Source organism: Lates calcarifer, linkage group LG9, assembly GCF_001640805.2.
Source record: "Lates calcarifer isolate ASB-BC8 linkage group LG9, TLL_Latcal_v3, whole genome shotgun sequence".
NCBI classification, from domain to species: Eukaryota; Metazoa; Chordata; class Actinopteri; family Centropomidae; genus Lates; species Lates calcarifer.
This window is the reverse complement of record NC_066841.1, coordinates 13708175-13733424: the sequence shown is the minus strand read 5'-3', so window position 1 is coordinate 13733424 and position 25250 is coordinate 13708175. Positions and strand designations below refer to the sequence as shown.

At 40.7% G+C, this 25250-nt stretch overlaps 1 protein-coding gene across 2 annotated transcripts in view; it reads left to right on the top strand.

Moving 5' to 3' along the window:
• dym (dymeclin) overlaps positions 1 to 24118 on the top strand; it is a 50629-nt gene extending 26511 nt beyond the window's left edge. For both annotated transcript variants that reach the window (XM_018662326.2, XM_018662323.2), the window contains exons 15-17: positions 11827 to 12009; positions 14358 to 14471; positions 22596 to 24118. In XM_018662326.2, coding sequence (XP_018517842.1) covers positions 11827 to 12009; positions 14358 to 14471; positions 22596 to 22745 — 447 coding nt within the window. In that variant the 3' untranslated portion in view covers positions 22746 to 24118. The remainder of the gene's footprint in view (positions 1 to 11826; positions 12010 to 14357; positions 14472 to 22595) is intronic.
• The last annotated feature ends 1132 nt before the right edge of the window (positions 24119 to 25250 follow it).

The window sequence follows — 25250 nt, the reverse complement described above, 5'->3', positions numbered from 1 at the left end:
CTGCTAAAGATATTAGTTCAGCCGGCTGTTCCCATAAGAGAATGAATTCAGAGTGTATTTAATAGTAGTGACAAATATAATAAGACAAATACACGCACACATTGTTAAAGGTCAAAGTGTAAGGTCATCCACACAACAGCATTCTTGCTTTTGAAAGAGAGTCAGAGTGTTGCTCAAGGGCACAAGGCAGATTTCCAGTTATTATTTCATGGGAATTGTGCATCGAGGGTTTTTTCCTAGAATAGTGTCTGACATCAAGTCTGGGTCATAGACTTTTAAGACAGAGCCGGTCAACATATTTGATATGGTTATCCTTGAGCTTAGACTATACTAACTAAATGTGACATTGGTTCCCATGTCTACAAAGGTTCCTGTGTCTACTATTTACAGCTACAAGTCAACCTTTAACTCTATTGACATCTCTTGATGAAATGGAACATACTGTATTGTTTGCCCTCTGAGTATGTGTGCACATACACCTCCCTTGAGTTATAAATTCACTCTAATTGTGTCTTGGACAGAGGTTGAGTGTTCTCACACAGAAGCACACAATCAGCTTCCCCGATGTGTTTGGTAGTAAATGTCTTGTTCTTAAGGGGGTTTTTGGTATTTGATAAAGCCTGTTGTATTCAGAGGGAAGGGACCTTCAACCCTGGCCTCTATTTTGGCTGTTAACCATTTATTGTCATTTGTTGTCATGTCAGTCTATGTGAAATCTTCCATAGGTTTTTTTATTTATTTATTTATTTATTATTAGCCATTGCAGTAGTTGCATTGTGGATGACTGTAAGTTTGTTGGTTCACCACTTTTGGTCAAGACTGAATGTCTCACAACTATTGGATGGGTTGCCAAGGACATTCTCTCCAGATATTCATGGCGCTAAGAGGATGATTTTTATGACTTTGGGGAACCTGTGGCTTTTCCTCTAATGCCACTGAGATGTTAACATTTGTGTTTAAGATCTATACTGGGTAGATTGCCATGAAATTTGGTGCACAGATTCATGTCCAACAAGGAGGACAGATTTGCTATGTATTTGCCAAATACCTGCAAACTCAGCTGTACTTTGTTTTGAGTGCTAATTAGCAAATGTTAGTATGCTAACATTGCTAAACTATGATAATGAACATGGCAAACATATATATATATATATATATATATATATATATATTTTTTTTTTTTTTTTTTTTTTTTTTTTTTTTTAAAGTTAGCACTATCATTGTGAGTTAGGATGCTGAAGTTAGCGTGTAGCTCAAATTATCAAATCACCACTGTCCTTAAGTACAGCTTTACTGGGCTGCTGACACAGCTGTAGCCTCTTAGTCCCATTTTGCTTTTTATTAGTAGTATGGCATAGATTGAGGGTTTAGCCTGATTAGTAGGATGTTTCTACAGTTTCCCAGAGCCCAACGTGACACCTTCAAATGGGTTATTTATTCGGTTTATTATCTTTTATTATATTTTAATACAAATGACAGCAGCAAATCCTTAAAACTGTGAAGGTGGAGAATGTGGAGCATGTGTAGCATTTTTGTTTGAAAAATGACAAAAGTAGTCTCCCATTACCTTTCTGATGGCAATGCCCATCACATTTCTGCTCTACTGATCAGATGATTTCATAAAAGGTGAGACTGAAATAGTGGCATATAAGCTATATAAACTAAATTTTAAGCAAATATCTGCCTCATTTGTTCATATCTGTGGAGTAGGATTGTAGATGAAATGTAAACAGCTAGTTAGATATTTAATGCAGCAGAAAGGAGGTTTACTTAACTCAGAAGTTAATACTTGCAAATGCTATCTACAGCATGACCATCAGCTGACAGACAATTTATTTCATTTATCCACCCTGCCTTCAGTATTAATCTTTAACTGAAATTTACATAAGACCTCATGCATAGCTTTTCTTATCTGGTCAGTTATAATGACCACACACACACTGGCTAAGGTCTGTCATTGAAACTCCTTTGTTTCCTCCATCTCTGGCCCTCATCTCTTCCTCCAGTGGTAGTGAATGCGGCAGTGTAATTGAAAACAGCCTGGCATTATTCACAAACTCTCATCTTAACTCAGGAAGTGAGGAAGTTTAGGGAGCTATAGGGAGAGATAAAGAAGAGTAAAATGTGAGGAGAAGAGAGAAACAATAGAAAGAGGAGAGACAGGCCGAAGGAGAGGAGATGAAGGGGGGTTGGGGGATTTGGAGGGAGGGTGGGAGTAAGTGTGTTTTTGCGACGGGCATCTGGAAACAATGTAATTTGGCTGAGCCTGGCTCTGGAGAGAGAACTAATGTTTGTTTAATGTGGGATTGTCCTGGACATGTAATTGCTCTCTTTACAAGGGAGAGACTGAGAGGAGGATATGAAAAATGTTGTCCAATGCTCTAAGCTGTGGGTTAAAGCTGAGTCCATTCTGCTCATGTGTTTAATGTCTCCCTCTTTCTCTCTGTCTCCTCCCCTGTTTCTCTCCCTCTCTTTTTTTATGTCTGCCTCTTGGTCTCTCTCTCTCTCTCTTTTTCCTCTCTTTCTCTCTCTCTCTCTCTCATATATATACAGCCCACCATCCCTGAATGTGTTTGTGCTGCTGTGTCTGGTTAGTGTCAGGGAAGAAAGAGTGAAGGATTAGGGCCCCTTGAGCCCCCAGGGGACTGCCAGAGGCTCCCAGTCCAAGCAGGGCAGCTCTCAGGGGGGACTCCCAGTTGCTCTCCACAGCCTCTGCACCTTTGATTGCAGATGTGTGTTTTTTTTTCTTGCCCTTAGAGATATGCACAGTGACATGCAGTATGTGCTTGTACACACTAACAAACATAAAAAGAAGGAAGTTTGCGCAGTGTTGCATTGCTTTGCGTTGTGTGTCACTGTTTATGCTCCCAGCCAGTGGTAGTGGTAATGTTACTTCTCTGCCTCTTAGTCTGTTTACTGTTGCACATTTCTGGGAAGAGACTACACATACACACACACATACACACACACATACACACACACATACACATACACATACACATACAGAGAGAGAGAGCCAGAAGCATGTTGGACCACCCTGTCTATGTGTTTATGTGCGCTGGTTGAGTCACAATCTGTGATCTCTTTTTAATAGCCAGAGTAGACACATGCATTAACTTTGTAGCACCATTCCTCTTGTTTAGGGGAAAAGCAGAGCCTGAGGATGTATCAACAGATAATAAACATTATGCCTTCTGTTTATTATCTGGGCTTCCAGGAATTAACCACTTTGTTATTAGGCCACAAAATTGTTTTGCAAAATCCACAGTTTTCCGTTAATGCTGCTATAGCTCATAGATGACAGGAAATTCTGTTCTGGAAGTTGATTGGTGCACAGTCTCTGATGTATATGGAGATAAACAGAAAATGTCAACATACAGCACTTATATCTGAAGATTTTAATAATGTGGCATTCACAAGTAGCCTCTATCATTTTTTTGGATTTATAGCTTCATGTATATTTTACATTGTCAGTTGATGACTCATACATACTAATAAATTCCTGTAGTTTTCAAGGTCACATGTGGAGCATGACCGATTAATCAGCCAGGCCAGTACATCAGCCGATATTACCTTATTGCAGACATATCGATGAATATTTTGGCCAATGAGTAATAGGAAATTGCAGTACAGTGATCCCAAACTAAGTTTGAGGTTGTGTAGAAACTGTTTTCATGACATAGTTTGTCCATCAGAGAGCACTGGCAAGTTTATTTTTCAACTGTAAAATCTTCCAGTTATTATGTATCTTGATCATAATTAGAAGAGAGAAAAATCTTAGGGATACATATCAGTATTTTTTGTTAGTTGTGTGTTTATGTTGTGGTGGACAAGTAAGTGTGGATAAGTAGTTGTGGAAAATTACGTGGGAAATCTACTGATGTATTTCAATAGCATCGCTCACTCACAGTCTCCTCTCCCATACTTTTCTATCCTTCTCTCCTGATCTTTCTCCCCTCTGCATATTTCATATGAAATGACTTGAAGATATCTGTGTTCAGTGTAGCCTCCACTGGGAATTAGTCACAAATGGGAATCTCATGTATTTTCAAACTATAATTTTTCTTATTATTACTTAGGGTGACTTTCCTCCATATTCATTTCATCTAATTCCATGGTGCTGATGGAGTCTCTGGGAAAACATCATGTGCAGAGACAGAGAATAGTGTCTCCCCTCATATATGCTCTACCTGAAAGTAGGAATTGATTGATTGGAGTACGAATTATCCTGTCACATTTCTTATTGGCTTTTGATGTAGAGCCAGTCTTCCCATACAATTGATATACATTATCATATTGCTTTCCCTGATATCAGAGGTTATTTTGCACAGAGAGCTTCTGTCATTTCATGTGAAAATACCCAGAGGGGAGAGATGGAGTGAAAAATTAGGAAGTTAAAGGGGACCTATATATTCTACCTTTAATTTCATACAATTTCAGACCCAGTCTACAAGATGTGGCTCATGGTCCACAGTCAAGTACTACAACATAAGGATTATTAACTAATTTATTGTATCAGGTACTTTTAAACTGATCTTGTTTGGTGATGTAGTGAGCAGCAGTTTGTATGTAATGAACAAGTATTTATTTTCACACTTTTACACTTTTCAAGTTTAAAATTATTATTTCTTTTAAAACATAAAATATACCTTGCTGTTTCTACAATCAGACATTATCCCAGTGTGAAAAAAATGCAGCTTCCACATCATTTGAATGGAAACAGACTATAGACACAGTGGGGGGTGCCAACCCAGGAGGCTCCAGTTGCTTTTTGATCCATCCCAACGGCAAAAGCTTTGTAGATGCGTGCGCTCCACACACTGTTTGGCTCTGTTGGCCAATCAAATATGTGCAAGAGTGTATTCGTGGTTGAATATTTCGAAACATATTTCTACTGTTTACCTCACGATTGCCTCAATGACATAAAATGATTGCCACCCTGATAACTTTCTAGAGTAACAAAATACTTCCTCATGCAAACCACTGTGCAGGGTTTTGGTGTCTAATCGACCTTAAAACTCAGTAAACTGAACTTCCTGAATCATATTTCATCATGCACACCATTTTCAGTGCAACCCTTTCCTTTTTTTTAAATACAGGGCTGGTTGTGGTCTGATCTTTCACTAAAGTCTTGTTAGTAACAAATCCTTATAAATGGTGTTTAATAAAACCATGGTTTTCACCCACACTAAATAAACAAATTCAAGGTTTAAACAGGTTTAAAGTCTTGTGGTCTCTGGTGGTCTATATAAAAGTTAACACTGAATAGGATGATCTATAATGAGGTCACGTTTTACAAATTATTATTCTTAGTCTTATGCCACTTTTTATGTGGCTCATTATGTCATCCTGTCAGTCTCAACACAAGTCTGTCTCCTTGCGTTCCTCTCATTAAGGCAGTATCCTACTGAGAGCGGAGGGCTGACTTACTTACTGATGCCCCCTTTTTAGTCTCTCATCTCCCAAATTTTTTTTCCCTCACCTTCCTACTGAAGATGGTGTCAGGCCTAGTTGTTAGTTCACTTGTTACATAGTCTCTCTATATATCTGTCACCCTCTTATCTTTTCTCCTCTGTCTCTCTTACACTTTTCTGTGTTTATTCTCGGGCACTAGGAGTTCCACCCCTGCAGACAGCAGGTGCTCTGGAGGTCCTAATGATTGTCTGCTTCCAAATGGTAATTAGGGCAGCCCTGCTGTGCGCTGGTCTTTTCCTGATTGAGGCATGGCAAAACAGAGCACAGCTCGCAGCAGATCAATTAGCACTGCCCACCTATCTGCCAGAGTGCTGCTGCAGCCATTGGCGTCATCTTTTTTATCATTATCGCTCACTGACATCACTGCTGTTTTGCCCCCTAGGCTCCTGCTCTTAGTGCTAGCCAAGTCCCAGAGAAGTAGAGTACTTATTTAAACTGATAATAAGGTGTCTGTCTGTCTGTCTCAAATATGCCGGACTTCCCCTCTGCACAGACAGTGATGCAGCGATTGTCCAACGCAGTCTTTCCCTAAACAGATTCTAGACTTAGACTGGCAGACTGTTGATGTGTTGGTGCTGTTGTTCTGGGGGGCAACACTCATTTTGTGTGTCTATGTGTGTACAACAAAGAATGTTTTGTGCATGTGTGAGGCTATGGGGTAATAAGAGGCTGACCTGGGCACAATGCTCTACAAAAATGGTGTGATTATGACATGGCCATGGTACCATAATGCAGGTCAGACAATGACCTATTTAAAAGACTCCCAAAAGACAGGGCAGGCTGCTGCTACTCAGCCAGTCTGACCCTCTCTCTCTCTGTCTGTACACGTGGTGTTTTTTCTTCCCCTCATGCTTTTTCTTTTCCATCTTTCTTATTCAAACATTCTCTCCTTTTAAATTGCTGCTTTCCTTTGGTTCATAAGAAACTATTCCTTCATATCACTGTCTCGCTGTTTTTTGGGGTTTTTTTGGTTTTGTTTTTGTGCCCATGATGACATGTTTAGGTGTGGCTTTCGACTCTGTTTGTCTCTCTGTGTATCTGTCTGTGTTTATCTCTATGCCCTTGTCTTAATATGTCTGGTTTGTCTGCCCTGCAACAGCCTGCAGTGAGCAGCGGGGCCAGCCAGGGAATCACTAAGCTATTGGTTTAATGATGCCAGCTCCTACTTTACAGGGATTTGCATGTCTGTGTCTCTAAACACCCTGTCCACACACACAAACACTTGCATAAAAATCATGCATGTGTACGATAGGACGGCTAGACATAGACACACAGATAGTATAGTGCCGGCACTGTCCTTCCCAGTCACAGATTGAATCTCCAAACTTTGTAATTTCCCTTGTCAGACAGATAGCAAAGGTCAAACATACCTGCAGACATAACACATTTGTGCCCAGCATACTGAAGAATTAGCAGCGGAAACAGACAGATGGGAAAGCTTACAAACACACACACACAGGCGTATACACACAAACACACACACAGCCTTCCTGCAAGGTTTGAGTAAATGGTGAATCAAGTAAAATGGGGGCAGGATCATTGAGTCTAATGATACAGCTCATGTCTGAAGCCTATGTTTTCTTGGGTGGAGAGAGGACATTAAATAGCAGCATGAGTGGTTGTGACTAAATGACAATGCAGGAGGCTGGAAAATAGCACATGACTGGAGGAGAAGGGGCAGAAAAGAAGCGGGGGGGGGAGGAAAAAATGACGAAGGGGAGAGAGAGAAAGAAAGGAAAGGCTCTAATGGTTTCATGCAGTCATACAAACACATGTCAGGTGTTTTCTGGTTGTCTAGCAGATACATTTTGGGGGAAAACAAGTGTAAAGAACAGAGTGGGAAGTAGGAGAGGAGGAGGAGCCAAGATATTTAAATCCTGTCTGGGTTTCAAGTAGACCATGGACCTCTTAATCTCATCCACTTGACAAACATACACACAGGGCCAGGCAGACGTCTAGCTAGCCTATTTTCATGTGACCTGAATTCCCCAGTGTGGCATTTTTTTCCTGCCAGGCTAATCTCATTAAGCTGGGTGCAGAGCTAGAGAACAAACACACTAGGCATCCCTCACTCCTACTCTGCCTTCCTCTCCTCCTTTTGTCTCCTCTTCATCGCGTTCACTTTCTCCATCAACTCCCCCTCTGCGCTCTCCTCTTCCTTGCTTCCATTTTTGTTCCTGTCCTCCTTCTCTCAAAGTCCTCTGCCTCCTCTTCCTCCTACTCAGTTGTCTCCCATATCTGTCCTCGCTTTCTTTCTAATTATGGCCTGCCACAACGGAAGAGAATAGAGCAGGTCTAGCTAGGCAGGGGAGTTGAGCCCAGAGAGCCACCTCTGCCTCCAGACGCACAATCAATCCTCATTATAGTTGGCTCTCTTGCCTACCACTTGCCTCTTCACGTCTGCCTGTTAAAGCTCTGCACACCTTCATCTGCCAGCTTGTGGAAATCAATGCAGCACATGATTGCAGCTGTGTGGCTAGCCTGATTCTTGGTCAGCGAGGTTGATTGTGTATGTTCACATGCATGAGGTTGTGTGTATACTCGTGTGGCTACAGCACTCACAAAAAAAAGGCCACACAGGAAGCAAAGTTATTTATAAGATAAGCATTTGTCTCTGAAGCGGGGCACCGAAGATGGAATATAAAATGCTACCACATGCAGCTCTGTTACAGATGGTTCGCCCAGATTGGAGGTGGAATCTCAGCTTGCTGTTGCAGTCTCACCAGGCTGCTGTTTTGAATCTGGTCTTAGCGAATTCTTGGTCGAAACAGGTCATCATCAGAACAATCATTTTTGTTGTGAAAGTGAATGCTTGAGGATGAGTCTGACCAAGGAGGACATAAATGCCTATATTATTTCCTGTGAGAGTTCTTGTTTGTTTGTTTTTCCATGGTAACATGAGGCCACACAGATTTTATGATTTTTTTTTTTTTATTTCTGAAATTCGTCTCACAGTGTAGAGGAAATGAGCCTTTTTAATCATGGAGCTTTACTGATTTATACATCTGCACATCAAAGATTAAACTGGCTTACTCAGCACCTTATTCTAATGTATTTTACAGGACTTACAATACTTCCAGGGAATACACTTTCCTCATTTCAAGCCTGAAATGAAGCAGGATGTAACCCCAGAGGAAGTTGCTGATGAGTTCTGTCTAAGGCGAGGCTTCCTGTAAAGCAAAGATAATGATTAAAGCTTCGGGACCAACTGGCTGAACTGGTCAATTAAGCATTTGAAGAAGTTATTCTTTTCTCTGTTCTGCAGTTGATGCTATTGTGCACTTACAATGTTTCGCTTTTCTTGTGTCAGCGTTGTCTTCTTAAAGTCTCTGTCCTTGATTGGTATTCAGTCCTTTTCTATGCTACTTTCACATTATGATCAATAGTCACAGTCTGCTTTTTTGCTAGTAACTGAAAAGTGGTGGCCTGTATTGTCAGTTGATGCCCACACACTGCAGGGAAGCTATGCAGAGCAGCTAGTAGACTAAATCTCTTACACGCCCATGTAGAAAACATCACGTCCATATGTGAGTGGACTTCAAATGCACAGCTGAGAGCAAAGGCACAATCCTATCAGAAAAGCAAAGGGAAACCTAATAAATCAGGCCAGTTTTCCTGTTCTCAAGTAATTTTAAAAGTTCTACCATGAGTTAGCTTGAATACTTGGGAAGCTAATGTCTGTGTTTGGCGGGGTCTGCCAATGAATATAAAGTACAGCAGTACAACTATAATAATAGGCCTTTTTGACATGTGACAGTAAGAAAAGTACTGGCACTAGCTCCCTCAGTTTCAGGATCCTGATATTGTGTGTGCTGCTGGCTGTCAAACTAGCGGGGCTTATTGGGATCTGTGCTTTTCCTGGTATAACTGAAATGAAAAAGGCCTATGGATGGTGAATACAAAATTGGTGTTCTAATGAGAGCCCTCAGTGTGTTTGCCAGAACAATTTTAAGACAACTGACTGCATGTGCAAGGTATTTAGATGTTCACAAGTGATTCAGTAACTTATTTATAAGGGTTATTATTTATTTAGTTTATTTTTCCAATACTTTCTAATATTAGCTTACCACCAATATACTGGTATGTGAACAAAAATATGTGGGTAAGGTAGAAACATTACAATCATTGTAACTGTAGAATGTGCCGCTCATATCATACATATCTTGGTCTCAGTTCTTTTAGAACACAAACTTATCAAAGGATTCTTATCAAAAATGTTTAAGTATGTCATGTATTTATGTAAGAAAAAAAGAACTATATGAATTGGGCCATACTTTGCATATATGCTCAGAGGCATGCGCAGACCATACCACTGGGCTCATTTCATTAGCTCATTACTCACTCACTTAGTACTTGCATTAAGCTAAGCTGCTTTGAATGTTCTTGACTCTTGGATTCTCTCTTTTTGTCTCTGCTCGTTTTTAGCTGTTGACCAGTAAGTCTTTTGGCTCTGTTCAGGCCAACACGGACACACTGTTTATAGATTAGACTTCTTAGGGCAAATGAGCTTTCAAGCAGCTAATGGTACAATTTTCCAAAGTATCTTGCAATAAATTGGAGAGGAAGGTGGTCATAAAATTGTTTTGTTTTTTGGCAAATGAATGAGAAAACACTGAAAACCAGGATATTGTGTCTCAAGTCCATATTACTGGCAGTGCTTGTTTCCATCAAGCTGAAACATGGTACTATTCATTGTAATGTATTTTTAGATTAGTTTGGAAACTGACTGCATCTTCTATGGATCTTATCTATAATACCATCAGTGCTTGATAGATTTTGCAGAGCTCTGCCCACTGTTGTCACACCACAGGAAATCAGACATCGTCTCTTGAGCTGTATTCACCAAGTCATTGCCGCCCGGTTTTTATCTCTTTAAAGATAATTCATTTTCCCACTGTCTTTCTGCAGTTTCCTTTCTGTGCCACCACTAAACATGCCATGCGAGACGTTATCTCGTCATGGCTTGCTGGCGTCTGTCTGTCTGTTTGTCCATCTGTCTCGACGCATTGTTGTAAACACAGTAACTTTAGAACAATGCATGACTGAATCTCTTTTCTTACACTGCAGGTTCCCCGTGTAGAGCAGATGGTCCGATTAATTTTATCTTGCTGTTTAGATTGCCATATTAATGACAAGAGTTGTTTCGTTTAATGGTTTCATTGTATCAACAAGCTGACAGCATCAAGGAAACCATTTCAGTTTTATAAATGTAGAACTTATGGAATGGATGTTGTATTGGAATGCTTTAGATTGTAAAGGTGTGCCTAATAAACAGATAACTCAGTGTATCGTTATGACTTCCCTTTTCCTTTTTAGATGATGACATCTATCTGTCTAGGTCTTCACAGGTCCATTCTGTTACCAGTAACTGAGACCCAATCTGAGACCCAAGTCAGGCTGGATTCTAAATTATATTAGGGTTATATAAGTCTAGTTAAGTTTGGTAGTGTATTACTATGGGTTTTGTAGACTTGACTATCTCTCTCTGTTGAACTGAGTGAGAATGGTTTACCCATCTCTCTACTGTCATTCTCACTCCATTCAATACCACAGTCATTTAATAAAAGGGACAACATAGTGGACACCTCGCACAAAATCCCAAAGACACAAAATCCTTCCTGTTAGAGCATCTTAACTTCCAAGACATAAAATGTGTTTATTTGCTTTCTTGCCAAGTCTTAGATGAGAAAACTGATACCATTCTCAGATCTGTGTGACAGCTAGCCTGGCTCTGTTCAACTGTACACACAGCTGCCTGTTAATCTCACTCATTGACATATCTGTGACCAGCAGAGGCGCCAGCAAGTTATTGTGGTCGTCCAAGAAATAGTCTCACATAACCACTGCATAAAACAAATTATCATTTACATTGTGCTAAGCTAAGCTAACCAACTGCAGGTAGCAGTTTTGTCTTCTCTGCTTCATATCTGTACATGAACCTTGTGATATCTTTATGTAAATAAGTCAAAGAACTGTGTAACTCATCATGTCAGCCACTCAACTCCCTGTGTCTTATTCTCCATCCTTTCCACACCTCTCTCCTCCTGAACTGTCACATCACTAGTGGCAGTTGTCTCTGCCCCAAGCGGAAACCTACTGTGACACGTCCTGATCTGTGGCTTACAAGGTTACCTATCTGTCCCTCACTAAGACCTTGGCTGACAACTCTCAACATTCTTCATTCTTCCTTCATTCCTTTCATCATTCTCCTTTTCCTCCTCCCATCGCTTCCACCTCTCTGTTACCCCCTGCTGATCAATCTATCAGAAGGCAATCATTTAAAAACACCATTATAAGTGAAACCAGTGTAGTGGGAAACCAATTAACCTTTACATCCTCCCTCTCCCTCAGGCCCAGGACCTTAATGTGATTGAGGAGGTGATCCGCATGATGCTGGAAATCATCAACTCTTGCCTGTGCAACTCTCTACACCACAACCCCAACCTGGTGTACGCGCTGCTCTACAAGAGGGAGCTCTTTGAGCAGTTCAGGACGCACCCATCCTTCCAGGACATCATGCAGAACCTGGACACGGTTAGTCTGCGTGTCTCGTGGTAGTTATCGGCAAATATCAGAAGTGAAGTGAGAGAAGCTTCCAACTGGGAGAGCTTTACCTCATGGTGTTGGCTGATTTGTGGTAATTATTCCATAGATCAAGGTTATACAGATTTTCCCTGAATGTCCTCTCCGTCTACAGGGAAAGTTTCAAAAAGCCAGGCAGGCCTGGAACATATGCAAACTGCATCATTAACGTAATGTGTAGTTGGACTGTAGGGCAAGCTGAGCTCTGTGAGCTTAAGTAGTATTGATGAATTAATCAGACCCCTTGTGTTGAGAGGCTCTGTGTCAAAAATTCATTGAGAGTGTTTGGTGTATAGGGGAGGAAGGGACAGAGTGAGGGAAAGCTGTCATTCATAGCTGTATTAGTCGTGTAGAGGAGGAAAGGAAGCTTTGGTTCATGTATGTGTGAGGGATGGGGGTTGCTGCATAGACTGCAGTATGAGGGAAGCATGCTAGCTAGAATCCCTCACTTAAGTCATTCTCCCTAAGGCTATTCTCTGAAGCCTTCCCTTGCAAATCCGTGTGTGTAAGCATGAGATTCAAGATGAGGGGCTGCTTTTTTGCTCTTCTAAATTAACCCCATATAAGAGGCCTTCAGAGTTAATGAAGAGATTAGTATTAGATGGATGTTGATACACACACACACACACACACACGCACACACACACACACATACATAGTATTCTTGTGGGCTCTGGTGTGTTTGAATTCTCCAAAGCAACCACATAGCATGAGCAGAGAGAACATTGCCTCTAGATGCATTTTTTCACTGTTGGTTTGACAAAAAAGAGCATTAAAAAGAATAAGTAATACCTAGAATTTTTTAATGATCAAATATCAAACATCTCTCCAGGGAAGAACCTAGCACAGCAATGCAAATGCAAAATACAGTTTCCTTGATCTCTTGTTTGGCTTAAACCCAGAAGGCATCAGATAATCTGAGCTCCAGTGAAGTGCTTATTTTAAGAGGGAAGAAACATACTCACATCCTATGGTGAATTTGTAATCTGAAATACTGTATGTATGTCTTGACTGAGTATGTAGCCTGCAGGCATATTAGCCGAGTCTATGTTCATAGCATTTAGAATTTGTGCAGCATGTTTCCACTCTCTAAAAGTAGAATTTGTGCAGTTTTACAACCATTTCCTCAACTTTTATCCACATAATTACAAATATTCTCAGTCACTACTGTGATATAATTGGTATATAAAATACACTATACGTAGCCCTGTATTCTTGCATGGTATAGATGCATTTTTGTGCAGCACACTGCTTCTAGGAAACTTGACAGCCAATGGGTGCATGGTGTTGGTTGTTGATGCATGGAGTAAAATGTTGCAAATCAAACAGATCAAAATGAGCTAGCTACATAGATTCAACAGGGATTTCTCTCTCAATATTAACAGGGTGGAACATAAACAATCAGTGTTGTTATTTTCAGAATGAAGCCCCCCTATATGGAGCATGATGCCACTGTTCTAGCTTAGATCTTCATATTGCACCCAGTGTCATCATATAGGGTGTGGCTGCTGCAATATCAGCGTGACAGCTCCAGACAGTGGGATTAGACAAGTCAAAGAGCTTCATGACAGAACTGGGTGTTGATGCTTAAACCTCAGTGAGATCAAGAAGATAGAGTTTTTGTGTATTTAGAAACAGGAACAGGATTTAATGGTGAAAGAGTCAGACTGGACAACGACCAAAACTGCATTGTTGAGGCTGATACTGATATTGATACTGACAGTTTTATTCAAGTAAACATTTAGATGCTGCCAAAACATTTATTACTGATTACTGAATTTCTTTTTTTTTAACATGAGCCTATATACATGCTAATACAGATGTATCTTTCATAACCCAATATTGGTCAACAATGTCGGTCGTACAAAATACCAAGTGTACAACAAATTGCGGTTTTGATAGGATCTATGTCTTGGCCTATTTTCTGATTGGCAGAAGTAACTTCCTTAAGTCTTCAGTTTTTAACTGACGTTTATTTGTGAACTTTAGAGGTGCTGATAGTTGGCTTTTGTTACCTTTAAACAGAATCAGACAAGTAGTTTCCCCTGTTTCTATAAGCTAAGCTAAGCTAACCGGGTGCTGGTTGTAGCATCATATTTTGTGCACAGAAAGTGAGAAAGCATATTTCCCAAAATAAACTATTCCTTAAGCGCAAAATAATAACACAAGCCAATTGCATAATCTTTCATAACGCTTTACCCAGGACAAACACAGTGTGCATTACAGAACATCTCTATCTGACCAAATGTATTTTTTGGCAAAGCTGTTTTCTGTGTTATGATTGACTGTTTCCTGTTTAGGTCATTGGCTTCTTCAGTCAGCGTCTGGAACAGGCTGGAAGTGACTTGTCTGTTGAGAGGGTTCAGGAGGTCATCATGAAAGGAGCCCAGGCCCTGCCCAAAGACAGACTGAAGGTAAATCTCTCTCTCTCTCTCTCTCTCTCTCCTCTCCTCTCCTCTCTCTCTCTCTCTCTCTCTCTCTCTCTCTCTCTGTCTCTCTGTCTCTCTCTCTCACACACACACACACACATACATGTACACATACACAGCAGAAGGACAGATGAGCGGCAGAGCATGGAGATGAGGAATAATGAAAGATAGTTGGCTGAGGAAAAGAAAGTGGGACATATTGGACATCAAGATTCATGTGTAGAATCTAACAATGTGTTGTTAAAGGCTGCGAGCTACGGTGGATTGGTGCTGAGGAGGTGAAGGAAGGCGAATTAGTTTGTCTGGACAGGTGAGAGAGTGGGAGAGGTATGGTACAGGGATATCGACTGAGGCGAGGGAAAGATGGAAAGAACCACTGGGACATGAGACAAAAGGCCAAAGCCCAGTTCTCATTAGCATTAATGCCCATCTTCATTCCATCTCTGCTGGCCTGCTACATACGAACATGTAATGACATTTCAAGGAGATGGGATGGGGGGCTATGGGGCACTTTGTCATGGGCACATAAGATCAGGAGGAGGGGGCGAGGGGACATAAATCTGCCACATCGCCTCGTTACCCAACACCCCCAACACTCCTGGCGGGTTCGCTAACCCCCGCCCCTCCCAGTGCTCCTCCATTAATCAGTGAGGGAAATATGTAACCGCCGGTCTCCCCACTCCGCTCCTCACCAGCACAGAAGCTCTTAATTGCATGTTTCATCATGTGTTTCATGCTCTATACTTGGCGGCTGGCTGCAAGGCATTTGTCTCGCTAGCCGATGTGGAAGAGGGATGGTGCATGGCCACGAGTCCATGTGCTCTCTCCCCGTCTCGCTCACAGTCAGCACCTCGGAGCGCTAATGTAGCAATCGACCATAGAGCTGTAGAATTACACATGGAGCCTTGCGGATAACCCTGCCATGTCCTTCAGCGAGGTTGCTGAACCTGTAGCACACACTCATGCGCTCAGCGGTGGTTTGAGTATGTGCCTTTGTGTTATGAGTGTGTATCATCCTCCTTTTTCTTTATGTGTATGGGGATGACCATGTGAATCTGTGTGTCAGCATTGGTGTGTTTAGACGTTGTAACTGTGTGTGCAGCCATGTGTCCCAGTCTTTGTTTCTGTGCAAAAGTGCTGTTGAGTCTCACATTGACTTTCCACCAACTGAGTGCTTTCTAGCTCCACAGGGTGACGTGAAGCGAAGAGCGTATCTGGGCAATGTCTCCTCGGGGAGAAGTCACTGCCGCTTGATGGTACCATCGCTCAAACAAACAGCTGTCCCTCTACCTCTCGCTTCCCTTCATCTTATGAGCTCATTGTGCTATTCAGCCTCCAATGTGAAAATGCATAGGTTGGATTAATGTTGTGAGAACTATCGATAAGTTGTTAATTACTCAGTACAAGCTCTTAGGAGTATTTGTGGCTCAATCAGTTGTGCATACATGGAGAAGGCTGACAAGGACTTGTAAAGATGTTTTCCTCTTCTCTTAAAAACAAACAATTAATTTTCTTATGTAAACAGCATTTTTGTATATATCCACCTTAGCGTGGACACAGGTTAAATTTGCTCTCAGGAAATCGGTTTGTTGGGAGGAGTTGACAGTTGTAAAGTAAATAATTTTGTTTATATTTTACTGACAACACAGAACCATGCTGTTTTAGGCGAGGGGAAATCTGTAGACACGAGGCTATGAAAAACCTGTTTACTTTAAAGGACTTAAAAGCATTTACACAAGGATGTAGACATGTAAATTAGTTCCAAACTGAAAGAAAGGGTTAAAAGAAGGTGGGTAAATACCCTCGGGGACGACCCTCAGTGCCTCGTCACTCAACCGTCACTCAACCACCTCTTTCTCTCATTCTTTGTGTATGTATGTGTTGTTTCAGGGTGTGTGAGGCTGAGAGGCTCTCATGGGCAGTGCCTGTGGAATGTGTTGTTTAGCCTGACCAGCTGAAATCTGCCTTATTGAGCAGCGATAGCCTACAGACTATCTGGCTCCTGAGGATGGGACGGAGGGGGTGGGGGGTGATTGGATGGGGGTAGGGGCTTATCAGCTGTTAGTACCTGGGCCTTTACAGGTTTGATGGCTGATCAGTTCTACTTTCCCACACATGTTCTCACTCTGAAGCTACTTTCAGACGACTGGAGTTACTTTTGAAATCCCCATGTTTGAAATTGTGTCATGTGTTGTAATACACCCTGTCTTAACTGATCTTTGGCCCTGGATTCAACAAACATCCGACAACAACTCAAATTTAGGCTGAACAAGGGTTGTGCAATACTAAAAGGGTCAATGTGAGGTTACCGTAAATTATTTCTGATTATTTTTTACTTTTTAATTTTCAGTGCTTGAATATGATTTCAGAATGTGAGCTCTAGCTTTAACATTTCATAAACTGATCAAATAATGAAATGAATTAATAGGTATTATGGCCGCAGCTATTTTCATTCAAAACAGATTCATTGTTTTGTTCACAGACACAATTCATTCATTGTGTCGACAACCACACCAACAGCTCTGTGAGGCTGTACCGTAGGCACATTGGTGCTTTGAACTAAATACAGCTGAGGCTGATGGGAATACCATAGTTTTGCAAGTATTTTGTCATAACCCAAACTACTTTGACCTGATCATGGCACTAGATGAAGAGTTTCTATACCAAAGTTGTTAGAATTTATCCTGAGCGGGACATCAATGTGTGCTAACGTAACTTCATAGTGGTACTACAGGAAAAGTCAAGAGATCAGCAAGGTCATTAGGATTCATCATCTGGGAACCATGAATGTCTTTACAAAAGTTGATGACAATCCATCCAATAGTTGTTTAGATAGTTCTGTCTGAATCAACAGACACATCAAAACCCAAAGATACTCAGTTTACATTAATCAATAACAGAGTACAACAAACACATCCTCACATTTGAGAAGAAGAGTTAAGTATATTTTACTTGATAAATGTCTTAAGCACTTCCTTACAAATAAAGAAAAAAACACTAAATCAACATCATTATGTTGAATTGGCAGTGTAACAGTGAACCTTAACAAAACTATCTGAAAATATTAGAATTGATGGATACATAAACAGGATTTTTTGTATGCACATTACTATGAACATTCACTGAAATCACCAGTGGTTATTATTTAAGTGAATGACTATTGCAAGCCCTTTGTTTACAGTGATACATTATGTATTAAATTACTGTATTTGTACATAAAGACCATGAGTTTTATCAAAGTTAATATGATGCACTTTGTAATATAACCTCAATGCGTGTGTGTGTGTACCTGCATGGAAGTGTGTGTGTGTGTGTGTGTGTGTGTGTGGTGTGTGTGTGTGTGTGTAGAGTTCATATTTACTCCCTAGCCGCATTCTTCTCTGTCTGGCCGAGCTCTGACAGCAGAGCAGCGTGCAGAGGAGGGAAGGGAACACGGAGTCCTGAGTGAAGATATGAGGCCAGCCAGTCAGTCTGTGTTCAGGGGCGAGGGCCTGACCCGCCAGGACCCATAACTAACTGATATGAGCCTGAGCCAATTGGGCCCAGACAGCTGCCAGACTGAGAACAAAACAGAGGAGGGAAGAAGGAGAGGAGGCAACAGAGAGCTGGAGGAAAGAGAGGAAACCACAGTATAGACAGAATAAGGAGCAGAGATAATATTAGGGTTGTTAGATGCTCTGATTTTTCCCAGAAAGCACTGGAGCCTGAAAGGGACATTTTTATACTGAGGCGTACTATATGTAGTGATATCCAAGACTTCCCGCAGCACCAAATCCCCTGGTGGCTCTTGTCCAATATAAAAGTAGGAGGAAAAATGGAGGCCATTGTGATTCAAGGATCATTTTTCTTTTTTCTCATTTTGTGTTCAGTACCTAGTGAAAGTGGTCGAGTGTGCACGGGGGACTTCATATTCTTGCCGTTTAGGTTCATAATTTCTTCTCCAGTAGGCCCTTGTCTTGAGAAACACTCACTGGGATAAAGGATATTTGTTTTAGCAGCACAGGGTGCATCATTTTCACTTGGATTTCAGTCTCTTGGCAAGTTGCGAGATTATGTACTGCCTGGTTTACTGTTGTGGGAAATACACTTACTCTCTTTCTTGTAGAGAATTAGATAAGAAGATTGATACCGCGGTCATATCTGTGCGATAGATATGAAGCTAGAGCCAGGAGATTGCTACCTTAGTGTAGCATTAAGACTGGAAACGGGGGAAACAACAAGAGTGGCTCTGTCTGTAGAAAAACCAAAGTGTAAAAATGAATCCAGAGGAGAAGAAATAGTCCCTCACTGAACCCCCCATGAGACCACATTTTTTGATTTTTACACTTTTGTTTTGTACAGATTAAACAAACATGATTTTTCCAACTTTAGACGGAGCCAGGCTAGCTGTTTGCACCTGTTTCCCGTTTTCATGCTAAGCTAAACTGGCTGTGGCCTCATATTTACTGTGAAGACTTGAGACTGGTATTGATTTGTGGTACACATTAGGCCAGGTGAGCTACTGGCGCGCCCCCGAATTGGAATGTTTTCCAACCCTAACAATACACGATTTCCTCTCAACATGGAGCCAGTTTTAGGAGCAGTTTGTTTTACTGTTGGCAGCTTCATTAAGCTTTAGCAAAACACTATTGAGAAATAAATTTATGTATGGAGTGCCCATATTTTTAGAGCATTGTTGTGTGTAACATTGGCATTTCATGGTATAAATATGGGCTGCAGACCAGCACCGTGTAACAGTTTATTTTTAAAGCAGTTTTGTTGTTGTTTTACACGGTTGAGCTGGAAATAATGTGTCTCATTTCTTTATCTTCCCCAACAACGGCCTTTCCACACAATAAACCGGCGAGGCCTGAGAGGAACATACTTGATCCTAAGAGAAAATGTTGAATAATGCAGGAGTTGTTGATGTGCAGTTGTTGTTGATGTCAGGCCAATCATACAAGCATTTACAAAGACACGAAGCATTCAAATATATGCAGCAGTGGCTGAGAAAAGACTATTTGTGCGCTCTTATAGTAGAGCTCTGATTTGTTTCACCTGTTCCTGTAAACCTTGAGTGCTGTGTTCAGAGGTCATGATGAAGTGCTCCTCATATTTACAATCCAGTCATGGTTCGAAAGAGCATATTAGCTGCAATATTGTTCTTTTAATGCCCTGCCACCATGGAAGCTTGTTATGTGCAGCATTATATTGCCACAGTTGCTTATGTCTAACTACAGACATGTTCTTATGAAAACTATAAACAATAACATTACATGACAGATACTGCTTACACCACCACCATCCTCCTATAGATGATTAGTTTTTGGAGCACTGTTACATATATTTGCACATTAATGAGGGAGACTCCTTAGTGCTTTAAGATGGTTATATTAATACCACACATGTTGTTTGAAATAATGTTTACATTGCAGTATTTGCTGATTAATGCTTTAATTATCTTAATTGCCTAATTAGCATAACTAGTTATGTTTCATATATCATGGTGATTATGGCAGGACATTAATCAACTGCCTTCTGTTTTGTTTTGTTTGTGCTTGTAAATCAATTTCCATCTTAAAAAGATTGACTAAAACTTATGTAAAATATATATCGCATACTACTATGCTAACAAGTAAAAGTGACCCTGGCTTGAGTAACTGTCATCGTCAGTGTCATATGAACATTTGATGAGTTGGTAAGCTTGTCCACGAGACAGTCACCTACACACAAATACCAGCCAGATAATACAGCTCCTGCATTGTGTCTAGCTGTCACAATGGCAGTGGTGTGTGTGGTCTAGCGTCAGTAGCCTGGCATATGGCCTGTGACCCCGTAGCCCCTCTGTCTGTGTCATTATGATACCGATAGTGTGGCTGTGAATAGAGCCAGCCAGGACTCAATAGACCAGACTGGGACCATCACATAAAGGCCCTCCGCGTCTGTCTTTCACCGCAGACTGATTACTGGCTGCGTGCGCGCGTATACATGCGTGTGTAGACAGGAGGATATAATGAGGTACCGCTGTATTATTGATGCTCTTCTTTTGCTACCTACCTGCTGTTAGGTGGGCTGGCAGAAGCTTGGTTTGGTGTGGATGGTGGGCTTGGGTTTGCTTGTAGCAGGGCATGGAAAAAGACTTGAACATCCATTATTTCTAGAAGAGATTATGTCAAATGGAGCTGCAACGATTCGTCCATTAATCAATTTTGTTGATCACCAGTTTTTGTTGATCAACTGTTTTTGTCACTGTTCAAGCAAAATTTCAAACATTCTAGCTTCTCAAAATGTGAGGATTGTCAATCAGTTTTGGGTTCCTGGTGAAACAAAACTACGACAAGTATTTGCTGTCTGAAATCCAAATTTCATGATATTCTGACAATTATGACAAAATAATATTCATTAATCGAAAAATAATCAGAAATAAAATGATTGTCAAAATAATCATTAGTTGCAGCTTAGTGTTGAACACTGCACTTGCATGCAAGACATTTATTGAATCAGTAAATCAAATGCTGATTTTGGCTTATGTTGCTTAAATATGAAGTCAAAGTTAAATATGCTGAAATAGATGTCAATAAAACATTCTGTATATGTAACAGTTTTTAAGCTTCACATTAATTCATTTATGTGCAGGATTGTGCTCATGTTCATGTTTTTGTGAATCCTGGGTGTATCCTGTAGTTTACAAGAATAATATTTAACAGAAAAGATAACTATAAATGAGCCAGAGTTAATCTAGAGGACTATGTCTTGACCAGATGTTAAAAACACCCTAAAATAGAATAAAACAACATGTCTTATATAATTCATTGGGCTGCAGCTATTTTCTGCTTTGATTCATCTGCTGATTATATTTTGATTTTGCAATTAATTGTTCATTGGACCACAACATGTCAGAAAATGGTAACAAATGTCCATCACATGTTCCCAGAGCCCAAGTCATCTTGCTCAAATTGATTTTTTTGTCCAACCAGCAGCCTGAAACGGAAAGGTATTGAATTGAGTGTCATAGAGGACATCTTCACATTTGAGAAGCAGGAACCAGTGAGGGTTTTTATTTATTTATTTTTTACACATATGCTCGAAAAATGAAAACCATGAATAAATAATCAAAATAGTTGTTGGTGATTCATTGATTGCTTTATCGACAAATCCTTTCAGCTTTAGAATGCATATATACAATATTATAAAGATGCATAGATAGTATAGCTTGCCCAATTTTAGCTGGGGTAGGCTCCAGCCCCTGAGTAGCATTTGAACGAGCTAGGAGTGACTCCTCAGTGAGCCTGCTTTATTCTCACACAACAGCTCAACAGTGGTTGTTGATATCCAGTCACCTGCTGGGGTTAGAAGGTGACATTAGCACTTTAGCCGGCCCTTTAAAAGGTTCAGCAGAGTCGGTCCACAGAGCGACACCTGTCCTGCAGGCAGCTGTAACCAAATTTACCTCATAGACAGATGGAATTACATCTTCCAGCAAACTACTGTACCTGATGAAGAGTGATTACTGAGAGGTCTGAGCACGTTAACCTACCTGTGCAGTAGCACCTCCATCCTTCTTAGAGACATCACTCCACTGGTCGTAGCGCTTTCTAAATGTGGTTGGAGGCAGTTGCTTGGTGGTGTTGGTGTCATAGGCCATTTTAGAACTAACAATAGCAGTGTGAAAAAGCGCTGCCCTCTCAATAACTTCACTACCTTTTTCCACAATGCCATGCAACGTCATCAGGCATTATACTGTGTTGTCTAGGCAAGTATGTGCGAGTACATGAATGGGCTTAATTTACAGTTGTGCTGCAATTGTTGCAGCAAACAATAACATGAGTTTCAAACACATGGATTGTCAGTATCTGTAGACATTTGTGGCAAAATGTCTGTATGAATTCAGTGTTGGGTATTACAGCAAGTAAAAATGTTTAACCATTACTTCCTACCTTCACTTACCTGGGATGCTAGAATAGAAAGGAGCCATTATTAACACTTGGGTATTTCTTACTATGGTCATCAGCATGTAGGATTAACACTATGATAGCATCGTCTTTGCATTTTCTGAGTCTGCCTCCATTTTTCTTTTTTCCATTCATTACGTATCATAACAGTCATCATTTTCTCTTGTTGTGTTAACAGAAGTTTCCAGAGCTGAAGTTTAAGTATGTGGAGGAGGACCAGCCGGAGGATTTCTTCATCCCCTACGTCTGGTCCCTGGTCTTTAACTCTGGAGTCGGCCTCCACTGGAACCCACATGGCATCGAGCTGTTCAGCATGGACTCCGGCTGAAAGACCTGCTGTGTTAGACTGTGTGTGTCCCTATGTCCGTTCAGAACAGAAAAAAAACAGACTGACAGCATGCGTGCGTGTGTGTGTGTGTGTGTGTGTGTGTGTTTGGGTGGGTGGGTGTGTGCGCATTACCCTTTATAGTATGTGCACGCTGCTTTGAAAGTGCCTCGACCTTGTACAGAACGGTGTTTTTCTTTTTTCTCTTTTCATGCAGCACCACCTCTTTTTTTCCCCTCATAACCTAACAACTGCTCTGCTTCTACACTGTGAAGCTTCACTTGTACTGGTTAACAGTTCACATAGTAGCACCCACTCATGTACAGTCAGTCCTGTAGTGAATGGCTATTTAACATTTGAGCAGCTTTCTCCTGGTTCCACAGCACATGCCGAGTTACATCTCTTCTGTAAAACCTTCTGTTGTGAGGAGCTCAGGACACTGGCGATGGATAATCCCACGGTTTTTCTTGCTTTCAAAGAAAAGGTCAATTAAAACATATGCACCTTAGTGTTACACTGCTCTGGTGAACGTTCATCTACCGCTGCACTGAATGCAAAGAAATGGTACCGACTTAATATTCAAGACAGGCCATGTGTCTTGGGAGACACAGCACACATTTTATTAAATATTCTCTATAATACAGAATTCTAAGTATGATTATCTCTTAAATTAGTGGTTTATTTTGAATATGCGCGGTTCTCTGAATACTATGGGTTTGCATAACAGATTTATGTTTGTGAAATTTTGTTCAAAAAAAGGTCAGAGAAAAAGAACTGATGACCAACAGAGAGTCTTCTGTTGTGCTGTAATATGCAAGGTTTTCAGAGCTCACCACTGTTACTTGGTGGCCACCGTCAATAATCCACATTGAATTACAGTTTAATTAACACTTAATTTCAGTCCCTGGATAATGTTAGCAATCCACATCACCCTGGTTCATGTGATTTCATTGTTGCTTCCTGCCCATTTATCTGACTTCACCCTGTCTTTGTTGTTTCCATTTTTTTTCCTGATGGTAACCTAAGGCAAGTGCTTAAACTGGGGCAAGTCATTAAATCCCCTGTCCTATTGTGCATAATTAAAGTTGTCTCTTTAATTTGTCACTTTATTTGCATGTTTAACTAGGGACTTTATATTAAATTATTTATTTTCATGTATATTGTTTTTTATATATATATATCCACCCCCCAAAAAAGTAAACTGTAGTAGTACTGAAATGACTGCTACTAATGAAAGAAAAAAGGTGGTACTATACTTTGATTCTTCCCGGGTGGGAAACTGGCTTTATATTATTACTTATAATATGACAACAGCTGTCATTTTGTGGCGATGATTACTTTGGAAATAGGAGTTTAAATAAAAATATTAAATGAAAGCAACTAAAATGTCTGTGTTTATTAGCTTGTTTTATTTTAAATAATACTGGTGTTCTTCCAGTTCACCACTGTCTAGTTCTTCTTGATGCCACTCGCATATCAATCTAGTAAATGTGAAGCCACAGCCAGGAGATGGTTAGCCTAGCTTATTCCAAAGCTCACTAACACTTATTATATTACAATAAAAAATGGAAGATTGGAGAAACGCATGAAAAGCTATAATTGTAGCTTCCTCACTGACCATCTCAAGACCACTCAGAAAATGGTATGCTCTCTTCTGTTCATTTTATTTATTTCGGTTTATCTGGATTTTATGTTGATTTCTTTTTGCAGTGACAGATCTGTTTCTTTATTCAGGCACAGTAATTACAATACATAATGGTATAGAGAATTTTCTTTTTTCCTTTTTAGACTTCATTGGTGCTTTCAACAATGTTTTTGCACCTCTACACAGCAAATGACACAAACGAAAAGTCAGCCTAAAAACCCAACTGTTGTATCACAGAATATTAATAAACTTTAGCGCTGAATGTGTCTCTCATGTCTTACTGTTGTTGCCTGTTGTGGTCATAGCTGCAGAGGCAGCAGAAACAGAGGCATGAAACCACTTAGGGGTGGAAAAGTTTACAGCACAATGGCACCCACTGTGTCGCTGGAGCTCCCACTTCCCGGGAGAATTTCATGCCTTTCGTCTCTATTGTATTGATTTTCATGCTTGAAATTCTCTTATTCTCAAGGACAATATAATGGATGCAATTTGATGTAAAGAATGGCCCATTTTCAACGCGGGGTCATTGGTAGGTTACAGTGAGACTGCACGCTCGAGGAGACTGCAGCGCTCTGTCTCTCTGCACTGACTCTCACCTGCTTCCAGCTCTATTATCGCAGTGCCAGATGGTTGAGCGGAGGTTTTCACAAAGTGACATGGCCCTCCTTGTTCCTTCATGGTGCGGGGTCACCTTACCATGGGCTCCCATTTCAGGTGACAGCAGGAAGATAGATTGAGCAGGGGATTCTGGGATGAGTAGTTTATTTATTTTATTTTTTTAGAGGCTGGTATGTTTTCCTCAAGGTCTAGGTGAGATTACGTTGCAGCGTGGCTCCAGAGGCAGAGGTCACACCCAGATCAGC